The 20,231-nt window shown below is 38.8% G+C and overlaps 2 protein-coding genes and 1 long non-coding RNA gene across 3 annotated transcripts; 1 reads left to right on the top strand and 2 right to left on the bottom strand.

Annotated features, from left to right (window-relative positions):
• Positions 1 to 827: 827 nt before the first annotated feature.
• On the top strand, positions 828 to 3,626 carry LOC126611246 (disease resistance protein RUN1-like). The gene is made up of 2 exons (XM_050279454.1): positions 828 to 1,502; positions 2,580 to 3,626. Exons 1-2 carry the CDS (start codon positions 1,006 to 1,008, stop codon positions 2,773 to 2,775), a joined length of 693 nt encoding a protein of 230 aa, XP_050135411.1. The 5' UTR covers positions 828 to 1,005; the 3' UTR covers positions 2,776 to 3,626.
• Positions 3,627 to 4,184: 558 nt separating this feature from the next.
• Positions 4,185 to 4,993, bottom strand: LOC126611252 (uncharacterized). Its single transcript, XR_007618756.1, has 2 exons — positions 4,720 to 4,993; positions 4,185 to 4,628 (listed from the first exon to the last, which is right to left on the bottom strand). It is a non-coding gene; the product is annotated as an uncharacterized LOC126611252 (long non-coding RNA).
• Positions 4,994 to 12,690: 7,697 nt separating this feature from the next.
• Positions 12,691 to 15,128, bottom strand: LOC126611247 (disease resistance protein RUN1-like). The gene is made up of 2 exons (XM_050279455.1): positions 14,246 to 15,128; positions 12,691 to 13,737 (listed from the first exon to the last, which is right to left on the bottom strand). The coding sequence occupies exons 1-2, from the start codon at positions 14,749 to 14,751 to the stop codon at positions 13,542 to 13,544; spliced, it is 702 nt and encodes a 233-aa protein (XP_050135412.1). The 5' UTR covers positions 14,752 to 15,128; the 3' UTR covers positions 12,691 to 13,541.
• Between the last annotated feature and the right edge of the window lie 5,103 nt (positions 15,129 to 20,231).

Here is a 20,231-nt window from a genome sequence, read left to right as displayed (position 1 = left end):
AGTCCGTATTTAGAATACAATTCAGTCCATGCAGAACCCACAAACATGTGCCATGTCCAATGCAACCTTGTCATTTTGTTCATAAACCCATGACGTCTACCAACATCAATTGAACCAACCTGTGTACCACCTTTAAAATAGAATAAGGTCGTGAACTAAGGGTGTGTTCAAAAAAAAAAAAATATTGAACAATACACCGAATCGAAACTTAAAAAACAAACCGATAAAAAAAACCAAACCAAAATCATGTGGTTTGGTTTTGGTTTCAGTTTCAGTGATTCTAAAACTGAACCGAACCAAATATATATATATATATATATATATATATATATATATATGTTGAAAACATTATCAGTTGAAAACATTGGCATTGTTATGAATGCCCACACACAGATTTCCAATGCCCACAAATGTGATGTAGACTTTGGAAACAACAGAATCGTATTTTCAAAGTCATGTGATGTAAATTTCAAAATGTAATAATGCGATTTGCTCAATAAATAGAGCATTCGACTGCAATCAAAACATACAGAAAGAAAGATCAATAACATCATCTATTCCTCTCTCTTTTATTTGTCATCCCCTAGTGCTATAGTTACAGTGTGATATTTTACCTCTGTTTCGCTTATGTCACTAGTAAAGGTTATCTCTCTAACTTTTACATATTTATAACAATATATATATATATATATATATATATATATATATTATATATTTATTTTTTTTATTTATGTTAGGTATTTATTTTCTTACCCAATTTCAAGCCCAAATTCCAAGCCCATGTTAAGAAAAGCCTTCTTACTACAAACCCTAGCTTATTCCTTTCTCCCTCCCACCTTTTCTTACTCGGCCGCATCTTGCATTTTCTCTCCCTCTTCTCCCTTTTTGCTCTCACATCTTCCAGCGATCCAAAACAATAATCAGGAGTTTCGCTGGGAATCTGGGGAAACACTTGTTTTCTTTAGACTGAACCGATCAGGAGTTTCACTTCTTTACTTGAAATCAATGAATACCAGCAGCCCCGCCCATGCAACCGCCGCTGCCGCAGGCGGTTCGTCTTCCTCTCGGCGTTCAAGCTGGAAGAACGAGGTGTTCCTGAGCTTTAGAGGCGAGGACACACGCACTGGGTTCACAGACCACCTCTTGAAAGCGTTACGCGATGCCGGAATCAACACGTTTATAGACGACGAGCTCAAAAGGGGGGAGAATATACAGAGAGAACTTGACCGAGAAATCGAAGGGTCGAGGATCGCGGTCGTCGTCTTCTCAAAGAATTACGCGGAGTCCCGATGGTGCTTGAGGGAGCTGTCGAAGATCATGAGAGAGGGGAAAGCAGTCTATCCTATATTCTACAACGTTGACCCTTCGCAATTGAGGGAACAGAGTGGTAGTTTGGGGGAAGCATTTCAGAATGAAGATCCAAATGAGGTGGAGCAGTGGAGAAAGGATCTTAAGGCTTGTGCGGATTTGAGTGGCCGGACTTTTAAGACCACGGCGGGCGGGTATGAATTCAAACTACCTCTTTTACAAAATTTAATTGCTTTCAACATCATCAGCCAAAGTCATGATGAATAAGGCATTTAGTTCATATCAATCTTGGTGTTGCATGGTGAATCATCTTTTTGAACAATTCATTATGTCTCTTTTGGAAAGATTAGTCTCGTGTGATAAACTGTCAATCCCAATTTCATCTAAGAAACTCCTTGAACAAAATTTCGTAATAATTCCTATTTTGGTGAAAAATTGTATAAACATTTGATCAAGAATGGTTTTGGCAAGGTTAAAAATGGATGGTACCTATAACCAGACCCAACCGTTGGAGTACCTTATAGGAAACATTATTAGTTTCGATAACCTTTGATATGAGGTATCTCTATATATCATCATGCCCTTCAACAAAAGATTAAGTTGCAACCGTTATTCATATTATAAGCTATATGTATAAACCACAACCAAAGAATCCCTTAAAAGTCCCACTTTGGTGAAGACATGGTTGCCTTTTTTGTTTTTGTTTTTTTTTTTTTGAAGTCTCATCAGAGTATTGAATCTGAAGAAGCTGAAAGATGTTAGCGAGTATATATATATGTTTGTCACCAACATCCTTTATCTGCAAATAGTGAGGAAGCCACAATGATAATAGCCATAGAAATCCAATGGTAGGATCATATTGGAAGAAGAAAATAATGATTAGTAATTAGATAAGCATCAGCATTGACGGATTAATGAGAAGCCAATATTATTGGCTCTGATACCAAATGTTGGAACAAATATAGCAAAACCTAATTCATTAGCAGATCATTAATCACATGGACGATTGATAAAAAAACTGAGGAAGCCGTGGATGATTGATCAAAGAAGAGCTTCTACTCACTGAGAACTTTATGTTGTTGCGAGTAATAGGGCTAGTTTTCTGTATAAATTCCCAGTGGGTTATCCACCAGTCGTTCATGTCAGCTTAAAGGTCGTCTAATTAATTCTTAATTTAAGATATATGATGAATTAGTTTAGTTCATATGACTCTTGGTGTTGCATGATATGATGAATCATCTGTATGCATAATTTGGACTTTCAATTTGCAGGCGTGAAGCATTGTTTATCCAGAATGTTGTTGGGGACATCATCGCACTAACAAAAACCAGAGACTTGCAAACAAGTCAGTCAACCACTCGGTTGGAATACCTCGTCGCGTGGGCCAGAGTTCCCTACTATATTTTTTTTTTTTTGTCTTTTTCCCTGGGCGGTCCCGTTCTCTCCCTCCCTGACATGTCGATTTAGATAATAACTTTTTGGACTTTTCTTTTGTCATTGAATGCTTTCCCACAGCCTATTCAGCACTTTTTCTTTTCTTTTTTCCTTTTTTTTTTCTTTTCTTTTTTGCCCTTTTCTTTTGGTTATAAACATTACTTCTTTTCACCCACCCCACTCTCTCCTCTCTCCTGTTTCCCTTCGCTCCTCTCTCTCCCACCTATTACTTTTTTTCTTCTTTAATTCACCCACTCTCTCCTCTCTCCTCTCTCCTCTCTCCTCTCTCCCTCCCTCGTTCCTTTCTCTGCTTCTCTCGAACCAGAAGAGTGCATTTGAAGAAGCAGAAGAATAAGAAGAGGACCCAGATGATCCATTTCTCATATTCTTCAAAGTCTCGCACTTCAACCCAAGATCCTGAGCGCGAAGACTATCTCTCTCCAGCCATGCCCGCGATTTTAAGTATGGCGTCTACTCCCGCTGCTACGACAACCGCACTCCGCCCCACATCGGCTCGCCCCAATGCTGGATCGACGTTTCCGGTCACCTACTAATCCACGGCTGGATCGACATGCTGTTCCTTCCTTTCATGGTCTTCGGCTCTTCCTCCGTCAGCCCAATTGAGGACGGCTCCGCCAAATCCAACGCGAGCATTGATCCGTTTAACCCTGACGTGGGTTTTTGCCATTTTTTGCATATTGTAATTGGAATTTCAATACATAATTTTTATTTTTATTTCGTTAATTCTTATGATCTTTGAGTCGGGTTTTTGTTATTTTTGTACATTGTAATTGGAATTGATTAGGAGAACATAAGTAGATAGTATAATGTAATTTGTGTTTGATGTTATGGAGAATTTCTTGAATTGGAGGAATTTGTTGCAATTGCTTTTTTGGGTACAACGTTGCAATTTTCAATTGGGGCAATTCCTCTTTAATTTATATCGAATTGGTGTTGAAAGAATACTAGTGGAGTTAAACTTCAAATTCGTGACGATTGTGATGTCTCATTGCGTGTTGTGCATGCAAACTTGTGATTTCAGATTGAAGTTTATGTGGTGATTGTCTTCGAGAATGCTCCGGCAAGAGTCGCACCATGCACGGGAAAATCTGAGCATCCAACTTCCAACAGTCGCACCATGCATGATTGTGAATTTGTGATGTCTCATTGCGTGTTGTGCATGCAAACTTGTGATTTCAAATCATATATCTTTTTCGTTAAAGCTTCTCCATTGTAATTTGTTTCAATTTAGTTAGTAAGACTTTAGAATCAATTTGATCTCTATGGGACGATATCCGTGCTTCAATGCTGTACTATCATCTGATTTTTATACTTGTGAGTACGTGATCGGAACGCAATATCTTTCACGAGGTATGTTCAATAAAGTCAGTCATTTAGTACCATTTATAGATGTTAACTTGGTTTACTGTTTCAATTAGTGCTTATATCTTTTCACAAACTTTCATAACGAATCATTTTTAGTCAAAAATTTTTTTAACATGTATTAATGACATAACCCACTGCAAAACCAAACTGTAGCACACAATTCATCACTGGTATGACAGCTAAGACATTCCAAATCACACAAGTTTACATACATTGGGATAAAACCCACAGTTATTCATTGTTAAATATCATTACAATAAGTTGATTTTTGTTGGATGCTACCATCCAACTACTATGATCCTTCAGCGCCCAATGTTGGATTTTCAAAGGCGAAGAAACTCCAGACAGTCCTTTTTGGCCTTGTTGCAGCTGCAGCTACTACTGTGACACAGCGGAAGTTGTAAGAAAAGGGATCACGAACGGTCTCCTTTGAAGGAACACTGGAATTCCAGAAGTTGTGAGAGAAAACTCTCGTTTCTGAATTTTGTATTGATTCAAAGCTGTCCATTACAAAGCAAATGAGCAGATTATAAAGACTTGTTTCAAGAAAATGAAAAGACAATCAATAAATCATCATTGATCAGGAAAGACCCTCTAAATGACTAGGGATATTTCAAAACTGTTCGCATCATCAAGCAGCTTTTGTATTCCTACGTCAGTCTCCTCTCCTTGAAAAGAACTTGTCCTCGAGTGATCAGGATATAACGGAACATCATCATGATGGAAAGGATGCATATCAACATTGAAAGTGCGAGAAATCCCCATTGACGCCAGCAAATCCACCACATAGGCGTTGTCATTGATTTTGTGCGCAATCTTGTACGGGCCATGTAATACCCTGAAAATTTAAACATATGAATTATAAATTCATAATTATTAATATGTGAAGAAAATCGAAAATAAATCGATTTACGGTTACGAAAATAAAATTGGGAAAATTGTAAAGTTTTGTTTCCGAAAATTATTATAATTTAAGTGTTGGTATTATTGAGATTTTATGTTATTTTTCGAGAAATTATATTAATTTGTTTGAGTTTTGTTTTAAATTAAATTGGTTACGAAGTTTGAAGTTTGAAAATTAATTATTTAAAATTCGTAAACCATTCGAGGTCACAATTTATATTTTTAAATATAGCTCGATCTTACGAACGCGTAAGCGCAAACCGTTCGTGAAATGGAATTATAACGAAAGAGTTATTAACGTTTGAAGTTAGGGATATTTTTATAAATTTAATCTTTAATCTAGAAGGCTCCAATTTCGGGAGCAATCATGTGGGGCCACGTGGACGGCTGAGATGAAAAGGGGAGGAGAGAAAGGAGAGAAAGGAGGGAAAGGAGAGGGGGAGGGCCAATCAGAAAGAAGAGAAAGGAGGGGAAAGGAGAAAAGAAAATGAGGGGAATCGGATCCCCTTTAAGTACCCGTGACTCGACCCGGTTCCATCTCCCAACTCCGGCCACCGATGATGACGATGTTGGTGTCAAAATGACCCTTACCTCGAGGCCATTTGATCCCTCTCCTATTTTCATTCGAAAATTTAATAAAATTTGGTGGATTTTGAGAGGAAACCGTACGGAGGAGCGTACGGGTTTGGCTTCGATTCACCATGATCTGAAGCTAACTCCACCCATCACCACCACCTATAGTCTCCCCTCAACTTCAGGAATAAAGCCCGTACATTGGTTGGGGCGTCGGAGTGGTTTTAGAGGCGAATCAAGAACACCCAAAATCAAGGGTTTCCGGCGGCTTGTGGCCAATTTGAGGTATTTCCCGGCCAAATTGGACTTGACCACATGTATGAAAGTTGTTCCCCTCACTGAGATATACTTGCATGTAAAATTTGGTAATTTTTAAAAATAGTTGATATTTTCCGGCAATTCGGGGCGGCTGACCGCCACCTACTGTGGCATGTGACCAGTGGGCTTCCGTTGTCTTTTTCATGCAAATTTTGATATTCTGAATCCATAATTGGGAACCATTTGATGTGATTTGATTGTAAAAGCTAATGGTGAATATGGTGGTTACTAGAATATGTTTGGAAATTGATAAAAGAAGGAAATGTGAACTACAAAAGGCTTGATCCAGATCAAGGGTACGTAGGCAGTCTAACAGTGTTAGATGCAGCCTTAAATAATCGAGATAAAATCCTTGTTTGAGGAATTGAGCTAAGTAAGGAATTTGGTGATAAATTTGAGATTTAACCTTATGTTTTGGTGGTTAAATGTTGGTCATAAATCAATGTATGAGAAATCGAAAAAATTTCAGTAGAGAATCGTAAGTAGTGATAGTTAACTAAATAAGAGTTTAGTTGGGCCTATCACCGATAATTATTCTCGAAAATAAATATTTCGGGGGCGGGGTGTTACAGGCCAAATTTACAAGGTTGGAGCTTACTGTATTGACCAACGGGAAAACGCTCTTTTCGAAGGAACACCATGACCGAATCACCAACTTGAAAAATCTTGGAGCGCTAATGTTTATCAGCAGTAGCCTTGTTTTTGGCATTCTTTTGAGCAAGTTTCTCGACAACTTCGTTCTTCACTGCTTGAACCCTTTCAACCATATGTTCAGCTGCAACACTCACTCCTAAGCCACAAGGAAGCCTTATAAGATCCACCACATGACAAGGAATCGAAGTATAGACAATCAAAAATGGTGACTTGCCAGTTGTGGTATGCACACCACTATTGTAAGCAAATTCGACTTGAGCAAGCACCAAATCCCATTGCTTGGGTTTATCGCCACAGACACAACGAATCATATTACCCAAAGTCCGATTGGTCACTTCAGTTTGTCCATTCATTTGAGGATGGGCAGTGCTACTCTGATTCAATGTCGTTCCAAAGATCTTCCACAAGTCATCCAAAAGTAACTAAGAAACTTGAAATCCCGATCAGAAGTAATGGACTTAGGAACTCCATGAAGACGCACCACCTCTCGAAAGAACAACTGAGCAATGTGAGATGCATCAGATGTTTTGCAACAAGCAACAAAGTGTGCCATTTTTGAATACCAATCAACCACCACAAATATTGAATCGACTCCACGTTGGGTTCGGGGAAGACCCAACACGAAATCCATAGATAAATCCAGCTAAATATTAGTAGAGACAGGTAATGGCATGTACAAACCCGTGTTTTAGGATTGACCTTTGGAGGATTGGCAAACAAAGCACTTGCGAACTATGTTGCCAACGTCTTTTTTGAGTTGTGGCCAGTAGTATCGCTCCGCCAAGCTTGCAATGGTTTTATCACACTTAAGATGACTGCTTAAACCACCACCATGCAGGTCTCGAATGAGCTTCTCCCGCAATGAACATCGTGGAATGCACAAGTTATGCCCCTTGAAAAGAAACCCATCGGTAATGTGAAAGTCAGAAAGAGGATGAGAGTGGAGACACCTTGCCCAAATGTCTTTAAAGTCGTCATCCTCCTCATAAAGATCCTTTAAGAAATCAAACCCCACAATCTCATGACTCAGAGTCACCAATAACTAGGCTCTCCTGCTCAACGCATCAGCTACGCGATTAAGCGTACCAGATTAGTGCTTGATGACAAAAGGAATTTTTTGGAGATAAGTCACCCATCGCATATACATCTTGTCAACACTTTTCTGATTATTGACCCACTTCAATGCCTAATGGTCGGTGTATAGAACAAATTCATTTTGAACGAGGTAGTGCTCCCATTGCTGTAAAATGCGAATGACGGGATAAAACTCTTGAGCATATGTATTCTATTTTTGCCTCGCTGAGCTGAGCATCTCGCTGAAAAATGCAATGAGACGTTTTTCTTGAGTTAAAACAGCTCTAATAACCACTCTGTTTGCATCACATTCAACTTCAAAAACCTTATCAAAGTTGGGTAAGTTGAGGACGGGAGTAGAGTATAGCTTTTCTTTAATTAAAGCAAAGCTGATGTCCTGTTTATCACCCAAAAATAAAGTTGCCCTTCTTCAAACATTTTGTCATTGGCGTCACAATGGTGCTAAAGTTCCTTACGAACAGTCGATAAAATGTTGTTAGGCCATGGAAACTTCGGAGTTCGGACACATTTTTGGGGACCTGGCCAATCCCGAATGGCTCTTACCTTATCTTCATCTACATGGATGCCATCTGAGCTCAAGACATACCCCAGAAATAATAGGCAATTGGTGAAGAAACTACACTTCTTGAAGTTAATGTGCATTTTGTTTTCCTGAAGTACGCGAAGTACTTGTCTCAAATGCTCTAAATGGTCTTACTCAAATTTGCTATAAATTAGAATATCATCAAAGTATACAACAACAAATAATCCGATAAATGGACGAAACACCTGGTTCATTAGTTGCATAAATGTGCTAGGAGCATTGGAAAGACCGCACGACATCACCAACCATTCATATAAGCCATCTTTACTCTTGAATGCTGTCTTCCATTCCTCTCATAGGCGAATTCAAATTTGATGATTCCCACTTCGCAAATCAATCTTAGAAAATATTATGGAGCCGACTAACTCATCCAACATGTCGTCCAATAGGGGCATGGGAAAATGATATTTGATAGTGATCTTGTTGATGGCTCGTCTATCAACACATATCCTCCATGTCTTGTTTTTCTTGGGCATAAGAAGAACCGACCTTGCATAGGGACTAAGGTTTTCACGAATGAAACCCTTTTTTTAACAACTCCTCAATTTTCTACCGTAGAATCTCACTTTCTCTTTGACTCATCCTATAGTGTGGCAGATTTTGCAAGCTTGCCCCAGGAATGAAGTCGATTTGATGTTGTATATTTCACATGGGAGGTAACTCATTCTGAATATCATCACTAACCAACTCCTCAAAGTCTCGTAGGAGTGCTTGAACCTTGTCCAGAATCCGCAACCTTCAGTCTTGTGCCGTCACGAAGCCTTTCATGACCAAAGCACAAATTACTTTGGTCTCTTTTGCTTTGGATGTGACATCTTTCTTGGATGTGATCAAGGTAAGGAACTTATTTGGATTATCAACTTTTATGGCATCATCAGTTGATTTTCCATTAGGGAACAAAGTGATGCCATGCGATTCCCAAGTGAACTTATATACATTGTCGCGACCCTTGTTCATAACATCTCTATCCCAAAGCCATGGTCTACCAAGCAATACATGAGTCACGCCCATGTCCACTACATCAAAAACAACTTCATCCCTGTAAACTTTCCCAATGGAGATAGGAACCTTACAAGTTTCAATCACCTTTTCCGTCGAGCCTTTCTTAATCCACCCAACTGAATAAGGGTGCGAATGTTTCTTAGTTTGAAGGTGAAAGTGCTCCATGACCTTTCTCGCAACAAAGTTTTCACAACTACCTCCATCTATTACCAACTGAAAAACTTTGTCCTGAATAGTGCACTTGCTGTAAAACTAACACCAACTCCTCTTCTTCTTCCTCAGCCACATCCTCATCACAATCGTCCTATGCGTCTTCATCTTCATCACCTTCTACTAAATTCATTGTCTTATCGCCCCTGCAAACGCATGTGGGATGCCCATGGCTGCCATATTTGTAACACATATTTTTGCGAGGCTTGGCATACATATTAGTTTACTCATTGAAGTTGTTTTGAAAACAAGAGGTGTTACGAGGACTATTCTTCGCTCCTGGATAATCAACTTTATTTTCAACCCTCTTTTCTGGACCCTTGGAAATCTGTTGCTGCACCATTTCTTTGTTTCTTGAGAAATTGCTGAAAGATTGAGATGACTCTCCCCACTGCTTTTTAAAACCATAACTCTGGTTGCTGCTAATTTTCTCTAGTAATTCGGCACTAATAGCCAACTCTTCTGCTTCTGAGGGGGAGTTAACAAGTTATAATCCAATTTTGTCATGAATAAAATGTCTTAATCCAAACAAATTCCGTGCGGTTTGTTGTGCAAATTTCGTGCGGTTTGTCGTGAATACAAGGTCTCGATTATTTAAGGCTGCATCTAACACTGTTAGACTGCCTACGTACCCTTGATCTGGATCAAGCCTTTTGTAGTTTACATTTCCTTCTTTTATCAATTTCCAAACATATTCTAGTAACCACCATATTCACCATTAGCTTTTACAATCAAATCACATCAAATGGTTCCCAATTATGGATTCAGAATATCAAAATTTGCATGAAAAAGACAACGGCAGCCCACTGGTCACGTGCCACAGTAGGTGGCGGTCAGCCGCCCCGAATTGCCGGAAAATATCAACTATTTTTAAAAATTACCAAATTTTACATGCAAGTATATCTCAGTGAGGGGAACAACTTTCATACATGTGGTCAAGTCCAGTTTGGCCGGGAAATACCTCAAATTGGCCACAAGCCGCCGGAAACCCTTGATTTTGGGTGTTCTTGATTCGCCTCTAAAACCACTCCGACGCCCCAACCAATGTACGGGCTTTATTCCTGAAGTTGAGGGGAGACTATAGGTGGTGGTGATGGGTGGAGTTAGCTTCAGATCATGGTGAATCGAAGCCAAACCCGTACGCTCCTCCGTACGGTTTCCTCTCAAAATCCACCAAATTTTATTAAATTTTCGAATGAAAATAGGAGAGGGATCAAATGGCCTCGAGGTAAGGGTCATTTTGACACCAACATCGTCATCATCGGTGGCCGGAGTTGGGAGATGGAACCGGGTCGAGTCACGGGTACTTAAAGGGGATCCAATTCCCCTCATTTTCTTTTCTCCTTTCCCCTCCTTTCTCTTCTTTCTGATTGGCCCTCCCCCTCTCCTTTCCCTCCTTTCTCTCCTTTCTCTCCTCCCCTTTTCATCTCAGCCGTCCACGTGGCCCCACATGATTGCTCCCGAAATTGGAGCCTTCTAGATTAAAGATTAAATTTATAAAAATATCCCTAACTTCAAACGTTAATAACTCTTTCGTTATAATTCCATTTCACGAACGGTTTGCGCTTACGCGTTCGTAAGATCGAGCAATATTTAAAAATATAAATTGTGACCTCGAATGGTTTACGAATTTTAAATAATTAATTTTCAAACTTCAAACTTCGTAACCAATTTAATTTAAAACAAAACTCAAACAAATTAATATAATTTCTCGAAAAATAACATAAAATCTCAATAATACCAACACTTAAATTATAATAATTTTCGGAAACAAAACTTTACAATTTTCCCAATTTTATTTTCGTAACCGTAAATCGATTTATTTTCGATTTTCTTCACATATTAATAATTATGAATTTATAATTCATATGTTTAAATTTTCAGGGTATTACATGGCCCGTACAAGATTGCGCACAAAATCAATGACAACGCCTATGTGGTGGATTTGCTGGCGTCAATGGGGATTTCTCGCACTTTCAATGTTGATATGCATCCTTTCCATCATGATGATGTTCCGTTATATCCTGATCACTCGAGGACAAATTCTTTTCAAGGAGAGGAGACTGACGTAGGAATACAAAAGCTGCTTGATGATGCGAACAGTTTTGAAATATCCCTAGTCATTTAGAGGGTCTTTCCTGATCAATGATGATTTATTGATTGTCTTTTCATTTTCTTGAAACAAGTCTTTATAATCTGCTCATTTGCTTTGTAATGGACAGCTTTGAATCAATACAAAATTCAGAAACGAGAGTTTTCTCTCACAACTTCTGGAATTCCAGTGTTCCTTCAAAGGAGACCGTTCGTGATCCCTTTTCTTACAACTTCCGCTGTGTCACAGTAGTAGCTGCAGCTGCAACAAGGCCAAAAAGGACTGTCTGGAGTTTCTTCGCCTTTGAAAATCCAACATTGGGCGCTGAAGGATCATAGTAGTTGGATGGTAGCATCCAACAAAAATCAACTTATTGTAATGATATTTAACAATGAATAACTGTGGGTTTTATCCCAATGTATGTAAACTTGTGTGATTTGGAATGTCTTAGCTGTCATACCAGTGATGAATTGTGTGCTACAGTTTGGTTTTGCAGTGGGTTATGTCATTAATACATGTTAAAAAAAATTTTGACTAAAAATGATTCGTTATGAAAGTTTGTGAAAAGATATAAGCACTAATTGAAACAGTAAACCAAGTTAACATCTATAAATGGTACTAAATGACTGACTTTATTGAACATACCTCGTGAAAGATATTGCGTTCCGATCACGTACTCACAAGTATAAAAATCAGATGATAGTACAGCATTGAAGCACGGATATCGTCCCATAGAGATCAAATTGATTCTAAAGTCTTACTAACTAAATTGAAACAAATTACAATGGAGAAGCTTTAACGAAAAAGATATATGATTTGAAATCACAAGTTTGCATGCACAACACGCAATGAGACATCACAAATTCACAATCATGCATGGTGCGACTGTTGGAAGTTGGATGCTCAGATTTTCCCGTGCATGGTGCGACTCTTGCCGGAGCATTCTCGAAGACAATCACCACATAAACTTCAATCTGAAATCACAAGTTTGCATGCACAACACGCAATGAGACATCACAATCGTCACGAATTTGAAGTTTAACTCCACTAGTATTCTTTCAACACCAATTCGATATAAATTAAAGAGGAATTGCCCCAATTGAAAATTGCAACGTTGTACCCAAAAAAGCAATTGCAACAAATTCCTCCAATTCAAGAAATTCTCCATAACATCAAACACAAATTACATTATACTATCTACTTATGTTCTCCTAATCAATTCCAATTACAATGTACAAAAATAACAAAAACCCGACTCAAAGATCATAAGAATTAACGAAATAAAAATAAAAATTATGTATTGAAATTCCAATTACAATATGCAAAAAATGGCAAAAACCCACGTCAGGGTTAAACGGATCAATGCTCGCGTTGGATTTGGCGGAGCCGTCCTCAATTGGGCTGACGGAGGAAGAGCCGAAGACCATGAAAGGAAGGAACAGCATGTCGATCCAGCCGTGGATTAGTAGGTGACCGGAAACGTCGATCCAGCATTGGGGCGAGCCGATGTGGGGCGGAGTGCGGTTGTCGTAGCAGCGGGAGTAGACGCCATACTTAAAATCGCGGGCATGGCTGGAGAGAGATAGTCTTCGCGCTCAGGATCTTGGGTTGAAGTGCGAGACTTTGAAGAATATGAGAAATGGATCATCTGGGTCCTCTTCTTATTCTTCTGCTTCTTCAAATGCACTCTTCTGGTTCGAGAGAAGCAGAGAAAGGAACGAGGGAGGGAGAGAGGAGAGAGGAGAGAGGAGAGAGGAGAGAGTGGGTGAATTAAAGAAGAAAAAAAGTAATAGGTGGGAGAGAGAGGAGCGAAGGGAAACAGGAGAGAGGAGAGAGTGGGGTGGGTGAAAAGAAGTAATGTTTATAACCAAAAGAAAAGGGCAAAAAAGAAAAGAAAAAAAAAAGGAAAAAAGAAAAGAAAAAGTGCTGAATAGGCTGTGGGAAAGCATTCAATGACAAAAGAAAAGTCCAAAAAGTTATTATCTAAATCGACATGTCAGGGAGGGAGAGAACGGGACCGCCCAGGGAAAAAGACAAAAAAAAAAAAATATAGTAGGGAACTCTGGCCCACGCGACGAGGTATTCCAACCGAGTGGTTGACTGACTTGTTTGCAAGTCTCTGGTTTTTGTTAGTGCGATGATGTCCCCAACAACATTCTGGATAAACAATGCTTCACGCCTGCAAATTGAAAGTCCAAATTATGCATACAGATGATTCATCATATCATGCAACACCAAGAGTCATATGAACTAAACTAATTCATCATATATCTTAAATTAAGAATTAATTAGACGACCTTTAAGCTGACATGAACGACTGGTGGATAACCCACTGGGAATTTATACAGAAAACTAGCCCTATTACTCGCAACAACATAAAGTTCTCAGTGAGTAGAAGCTCTTCTTTGATCAATCATCCACGGCTTCCTCAGTTTTTTTATCAATCGTCCATGTGATTAATGATCTGCTAATGAATTAGGTTTTGCTATATTTGTTCCAACATTTGGTATCAGAGCCAATAATATTGGCTTCCCATTAATCCGTAAAGGCCGATGCTTATCTAATTACTAATCATTATATTCGTCCTCTAATTACTAATTATTATATTGTTCTTCTAATCATTAATCTAATTATACAAGATGTTGCAAGCAATTAAATTTTGTAAAAGAGGAAATTTGAAATTATACCCGTCCGCCGTGGTTTTAAGATTCCGCCCACTCACATCTGCACAAGCCTTAAGATCATTTCTCCACTGCTCGACTTCATTTGGATCTTCCTGCCCTTCATGCTTCCGAAATGCTTCCCCAAAACTACCACTCTGTTTCCTCACTTGAGAAGGGTCAACGTCGTAGAATATAGGATAGACTACTTTCCCCTCTCTCATGATCTTCGACAGCTCCCTCAGGCAACATCCGGACTCCGCGTACTTCTTTGAGAAGACGACGATGGCGATCCTCGACCCTTCGATTTCTCCGTCAAGTTCGCTCTGTATATGTTCCTCTCTTCTGAGCTGGTGGTCTACAAACGTGTTAATTCCGGCATCGCTTAACGCACTGAAGAGGTGGTCTGTGAAGGTAGTGCGTGTATCGTCGCCTGAGCTGAGGAACACCTCGTACTTCCAGTTGTTTGAAAGCCGAGACGAAGACGAAGTGGCGGCGGCGGCGGTTGCATGGGCGGATCTGGTGGTATTCATTGATTTCAAATAAAGAAGTGAAAAACTCCTGATTGTTTCAGTCTAAAGAAAACAAGTCTATCCCAAGATTCCCAGTGAAACTCCTGATTATTGTTTTGAATCGCTAGAAGATGTGAGAGCAAAGCAAATTAAGGACCGCAGTTCTTTGATAATTGTTTTGCAAAAGCAAACACTCGAAGATCTGAAACGCAGCTCAAACAGATGCAAAACTGAAATCGAAAATAGTAGAGAGAGGAGATGACTTCCAGTTCCAGCTCTTTGTCTCGATCTCGATCTCGGTCAGAATTGGCGGTGGAAAGAAGACGGAGAAAAATAATGGAGAAAGAAGAGGGAGAGAAAATGCAAAGCTGCGGCTGACAAGAAAAGAAGAAAGGACGGAGAAAAGAATATGCTAGCTAGGGTTTGTAGTAGGAAGGCTTTTCGTAACATGTGCTTCACGTTTAGCTTTTAAACATGGGTGTTATATCCACACACTACTTCCTCCACATTTTTTTATTTTCGATCGTCGGATCGGATAAATTGAAGAAGATCAACAGACATAAATTAACAAGGTATGTGTGAGAAGTAAAAAGGGATGTGTGGATAGCACACCCCTTAAACATATTTGGGTTTAGAAATGGAAAGTATTATTGACATTTCAAAAATTTCATTATACAATTTTCACAAGTGTATTTTTTTCCTAATATAAAAAGTTTGGAGTGTAAAATGAGATTTTTGAAGTGTTAATAACAATTCTCTTAGAAATTGGGTAAAAATGCAAATACTTATTATAAATATATAAGTAAATAAAATTGATATATATTCGGTTTTGGTTCGGTTCTCTTTTTAATTTGATTTTTTTTTTTCGATTTCAACTAGGTGTTTAGTTCGGTCTTTTTCGTTTGTCGGTTTTTGGAACGCACCCTTAGTTCACGACCTTATTCTATTTTAAGGGTGGTGCACATGTTGGTTCAATTGATGTTGGTAGACGTCATGGGTTTATGAACAAACATGACAAGGTTGCATTGGACATGGCACATATTTGTGGGTTTTGCATTGATTTGAATTGTATTTTAAATGTGGATAGATGAGCCATAGTTTGGTGATCAATGCTCCAATTAGGATAAAGACTAAGGACCAATTCTAATATTAACAAAACTTAATAATAATAATATGTCACTTATGCAATATGTTAACATTAAAATATGTTCATAATAATTTATATGTGACAAGTTCATAGTCATATGACGTTTTAATATTGTATGTAGTTTGTTGTGAGACGTCACTCGATGGAAGTCCCTTCAGTTTAAGAGCTTTTGCAAAACATTTAACATAGAATGGAAAAATGACCTGCCAATGTTGGAGATGATCTCTTGGAAGGTATTAAATATCGATGATATCGGTAATATCGGTAGTCCAAAAACACAGAAATATCGATGGAAATATCGGGATATTATCGATATCGATAAAAATAATATGGAAACCACGGAAATTGTAAGAAAAACTTGGAAATTTTTATTGAAACTTTGCAGGATGTTTATTTAGTCAATTATAGTTTATCACAAAAAATTGGAAGGAAATGCATTGCATGATGGATTTACCTGATTTAAGTTGATTATATAGCGAGCTGGCAAACATTGTGAGTGTAGAAAATATGTAGTAATTAATAAAAGAAGTTTAAACACACCATAATCATTTATATATAATGAATTAGTATAATATTTTACACTTTATACATTGCATGGTAAGATACATGAGTAACTTATTACCTTTTTTTATTTATTTAAGAATTATATGGTTGTGGGGGTTTAATTTAAAATTTATATTGAAGATGCTCTTAAATTATGTAAATTGTAATCGAAAACAATAATTTATAATTTATATAAGATATATAAGTGTATATATATATATATATATATATATATATATATATATATATTCAACTTTATAAATCATCCACCTCACCTTGCTATTTCCCATCACCCATCCACCTTGGGTGGTTTTCATGATTAAAACCATCTCAAAGTCCATGGTTTTCAATTTTTAAACTATCCAAAGACGTCAACATCTGTTATCTCACCTTACCCAATTTTTTGAGTCCTCAACTTGCACAACCACCGCATATTATTCACACTCTCTCATCTCTGCTTTCACTCACTCTCTCTCTCTTCGCACTCTTTCATCACCACCTTTGTCTTCGCACTCTTTCATCTCTGCCTCTGCCTTCGCACTATCTCATCTCTGCTCTCACTCACTATCTCTCTCTCTCTCTCTCTCTCTCTCTCTCTCTCTTCACACTCTTTCATCTCCGCCTCCGCCTTCCTCACCGATCCAACCGACGACAACCCTACCTCTGTCGTTGACTCCAGCGACGACCACCACGACCCCCAATCGCCCCCAAACCCCAACCTCAACCTCCATAACAACCACTCATTCTCCTCATCCCCCCCCCCGGAACCCGCCCCGCCGGCGCCGCGCTCGCCTCCGTCTCTGTTCCACGTCTGCTTCAACCAAGACCACGCCTGCTTCGCCGTGGGGACAGACCACGGGTTCCGGATCTACAACTGCGATCCGTTCCGCGAGCTCTTTCGCCGCGACTTCGAAAACGACGGCGGAATCGGCGTCGTTGAGGTGCAGATCTTAGGTCTGAGTCTGCAATAGATCTGGGTAGTGCGACGACGCAGCCTCGGCTACCTTTCCGACGAGATTGTTTCGATAATATCGAATATATCGCGATATTATCGATAATATCGCGATATTTTGACGAAAACTAATTGAATACATATTAAAATATCATTACCGCGAAAAACCGATAATATCGGCATTTTCTTCCATGCTTGGAAGTAAATAGACTATAAAATAGGTAAAGGTAGTAGGTTAAGTGCGTGCAACTACTTTTTACAAAATGGGCGGTGGATGGAGAATGAGAGCCTACGAACCCTAATGCCTAATGAGCTTTACTACTGGTTTGATTGATGGGTAAGAATTAACATCTCTTTTCTGTGACTTGAAGCACAAATACGTTTGATATAAGTTAATACAAGAATTATGAACCTAAGAATTTGTTCAAAAGATTCTTAATATACCCAAGAAATAACGTATCGATCATGGGTTGTACATTGTTTTGTATCTGTCGCTAATAGATTAGTCATCGTCGTTGTTAGTGTCATCGTCAAATTCATATGGTATCGTATGATAGTCCTCCTCATCGGTATTATCAGACTCTATATAGTACATGCTCATAATTCACTTTATTCACTCATAAACGAAAAAGCTATAGAAAAATAAAAATTGGTAGAAAGTGAGAGAATTAATGCATAGAGAGAATTAATGAAAAAAAGAAGAGTGGTATTTTGGGAGAATAATTGTGCGGTCTGTTGTTCACATAGTTGTGTGTTATATATATTACAAGTTGACTTTGTACAAATATTTAAGTGATTCATGCATTTGCTGAATGGTCCAGATTCATCGTACTTTTTTCATCTCCTCAAGCAAAACTAAAAAAAGATAGACTCTTAATAACACACTCTGACCTAGAATGTCCACTTGGACTCCGAATCAAGCTGTGTTAGGCGACACCCGAAGGGTGACGAAACCATAAAGTATAGTTGTGTGGAAAACGTGAATAAATTTAAATCTATAAGTGCCTTATATAAGAGTGCACTTGTGAGAAGGAATGAACCTATTTCACACGTGATGACAGAGCATAAGTAAAGTGCAATAAAGTAGGATGAGAATTATACCATTGAAGGTAACCACCTATACCAAGATTTGCCAAGAATCCTCGTCGACACAAAAACTCAGCCACTAAAACCGGGACGAGAGAAAAACAAGGGTAAGTGGGCCTGAAAATGAAGTTTTAATAAAACCCTTCTAAAAGCTTTAGAACCCATCGCCGTAAAACAAGTATAGTTTCCAAAATATACATATTACGCACAGTAAGAAAATACCCACTACAGCCTGCAAAATCTCAAGAATTCAACGGCACAATAATTTGTAAATAAGTGCATGATGTCTGTAATTGTATAATCTCGCATAAGCAAACACATTATATCGAGTGCTCATCGACACATGCTAACACACGAGTTCATGCAGAGGTATTCTGACATGAACATGACTAGGTGTAACAATGATATAAGCTCTAGTACGACAATCACGTGAAGATTGGTGTTATGCGCAGCACATATGAGTCCTAATTACCTATAGCAATCTAGGATAGTACTTGCACTTACAATGGGTCCAAAGTGAGAGTACGATGCGATGTGCACATACACGTGAAAGACTAGCCCTGGCCCGAACAAGTACTAACAACGATGTAGCAAACGATGAGCAGATAACATAAGTATAGTCATGCCACAATGATTTGATAATTCACATCGACATAATAGTAATAAATAAAATATTAATCATGGCAGTAATTAAAATCCTGTGAAAGTATGCACACATGTGTATCCCGTAGGATTTATGATAATTTCGTAATTTTCCATTATTTCGTTAATTCTTAAAAGTATTAGTCTAATCTAGGCATACGTAGGAAATTCTTTTTCAAATGTATAAATGGAAACAAAATAATTATATAATATTTAAAAGCAAAGACCTACTCACAGATCATGTCGTCCGGTCAAACCCGCCTCGTTGGTATCGAAGATCCTTCCGATGTGTTTCACCTAGAAACAAAATCATTTACGTAAATATAACGTACTAACGTAATTAAGCGTTTTCGTACAAAGTACGACTAATGAAGGAATTATTTTAAAATGGTTGAATTTTGGAAAACGGAGGGCGGATTTGGGTCCGGCACGTCGAGAAACCTAAGGAGGGACCTCGGGTTCCTCCACGCGCTACACGCACCACCACATTGTGGCTTCCCCACGCGCCTACGAGTACGACCGTACGTGCCTTCCTCGCGAAGGCCTGCGTTTGCAGGTTTTTCGTCCAACTTCCAGAGCTCCAAACAAGCTCATTCCTTAACCAAACTCGATGATTCAAACTCTATAGTGAAGTAGGAAATGTAAGGAATAGACCTATACTAGATCGGGGCCGAGACATGGTCGGAGTTGGCCGGAAAAATCCTCTGAAAGTGGCCTAATGGCCACGGTTCAAGCTTCCAAAATTTATGGGAAAATTTCCCCTGAGATATTTTTCTGCATCAAATCTACCAAATTTCATTGTGAAGGTTAAAGATCAAAAGTCCCAAAAACAATAAGATTTGAGGTTGAGGGCTCCTGAGGCTTACCGTTGGTCGGAAAACTAAAACTCGTCGGAGTTAGCTTCATAGATGGTGATGTATTGTGGCTTCCATAACAGCCGAGGCAACAGAGACGAGAGAGAGATGATGAAAGAGGGAGAGAGTGTCATGCTAGACACAGGTGGTCCTGGTAAAGTTCGCCAGAGAGATTGCACCATCTCAGTGCTGCCGAGGAATGAGGAAGAAATATGAAAGTTGAAAGAAAGAAGTCCGAGAGAGAAGAGAGAGTTGAGAAGGTTAGAGAGAAGAAGCA

The sequence above is a fragment of the Malus sylvestris genome, chromosome 17 (genome assembly GCF_916048215.2).
Source record: "Malus sylvestris chromosome 17, drMalSylv7.2, whole genome shotgun sequence".
NCBI lineage: Eukaryota > Viridiplantae > Streptophyta > Magnoliopsida > Rosales > Rosaceae > Malus > Malus sylvestris.
Note: the sequence above shows the minus strand (reverse complement) of the source record. Positions and strands in the feature narration are given on the sequence as shown.

Bases quoted from the DNA above. Each gene is read 5' to 3' on its own strand.
- LOC126611246 (XM_050279454.1), top strand. From the start codon at position 1,006: ATGAATACCAGCAGCCCCGCCCATGCAACCGCCGCTGCCGCAGGCGGT. The intron at 1,503-2,579 runs GTATGAATTCAA...TTCAATTTGCAG, and splicing joins TTTAAGACCACGGCGGGCGG to GCGTGAAGCATTGTTTATCC.
- LOC126611247 (XM_050279455.1), bottom strand. From the start codon at position 14,751: ATGAATACCACCAGATCCGCCCATGCAACCGCCGCCGCCGCCACTTCG. The intron at 13,738-14,245 runs GTATAATTTCAA...TTCAATTTGCAG, and splicing joins CTTAAAACCACGGCGGACGG to GCGTGAAGCATTGTTTATCC.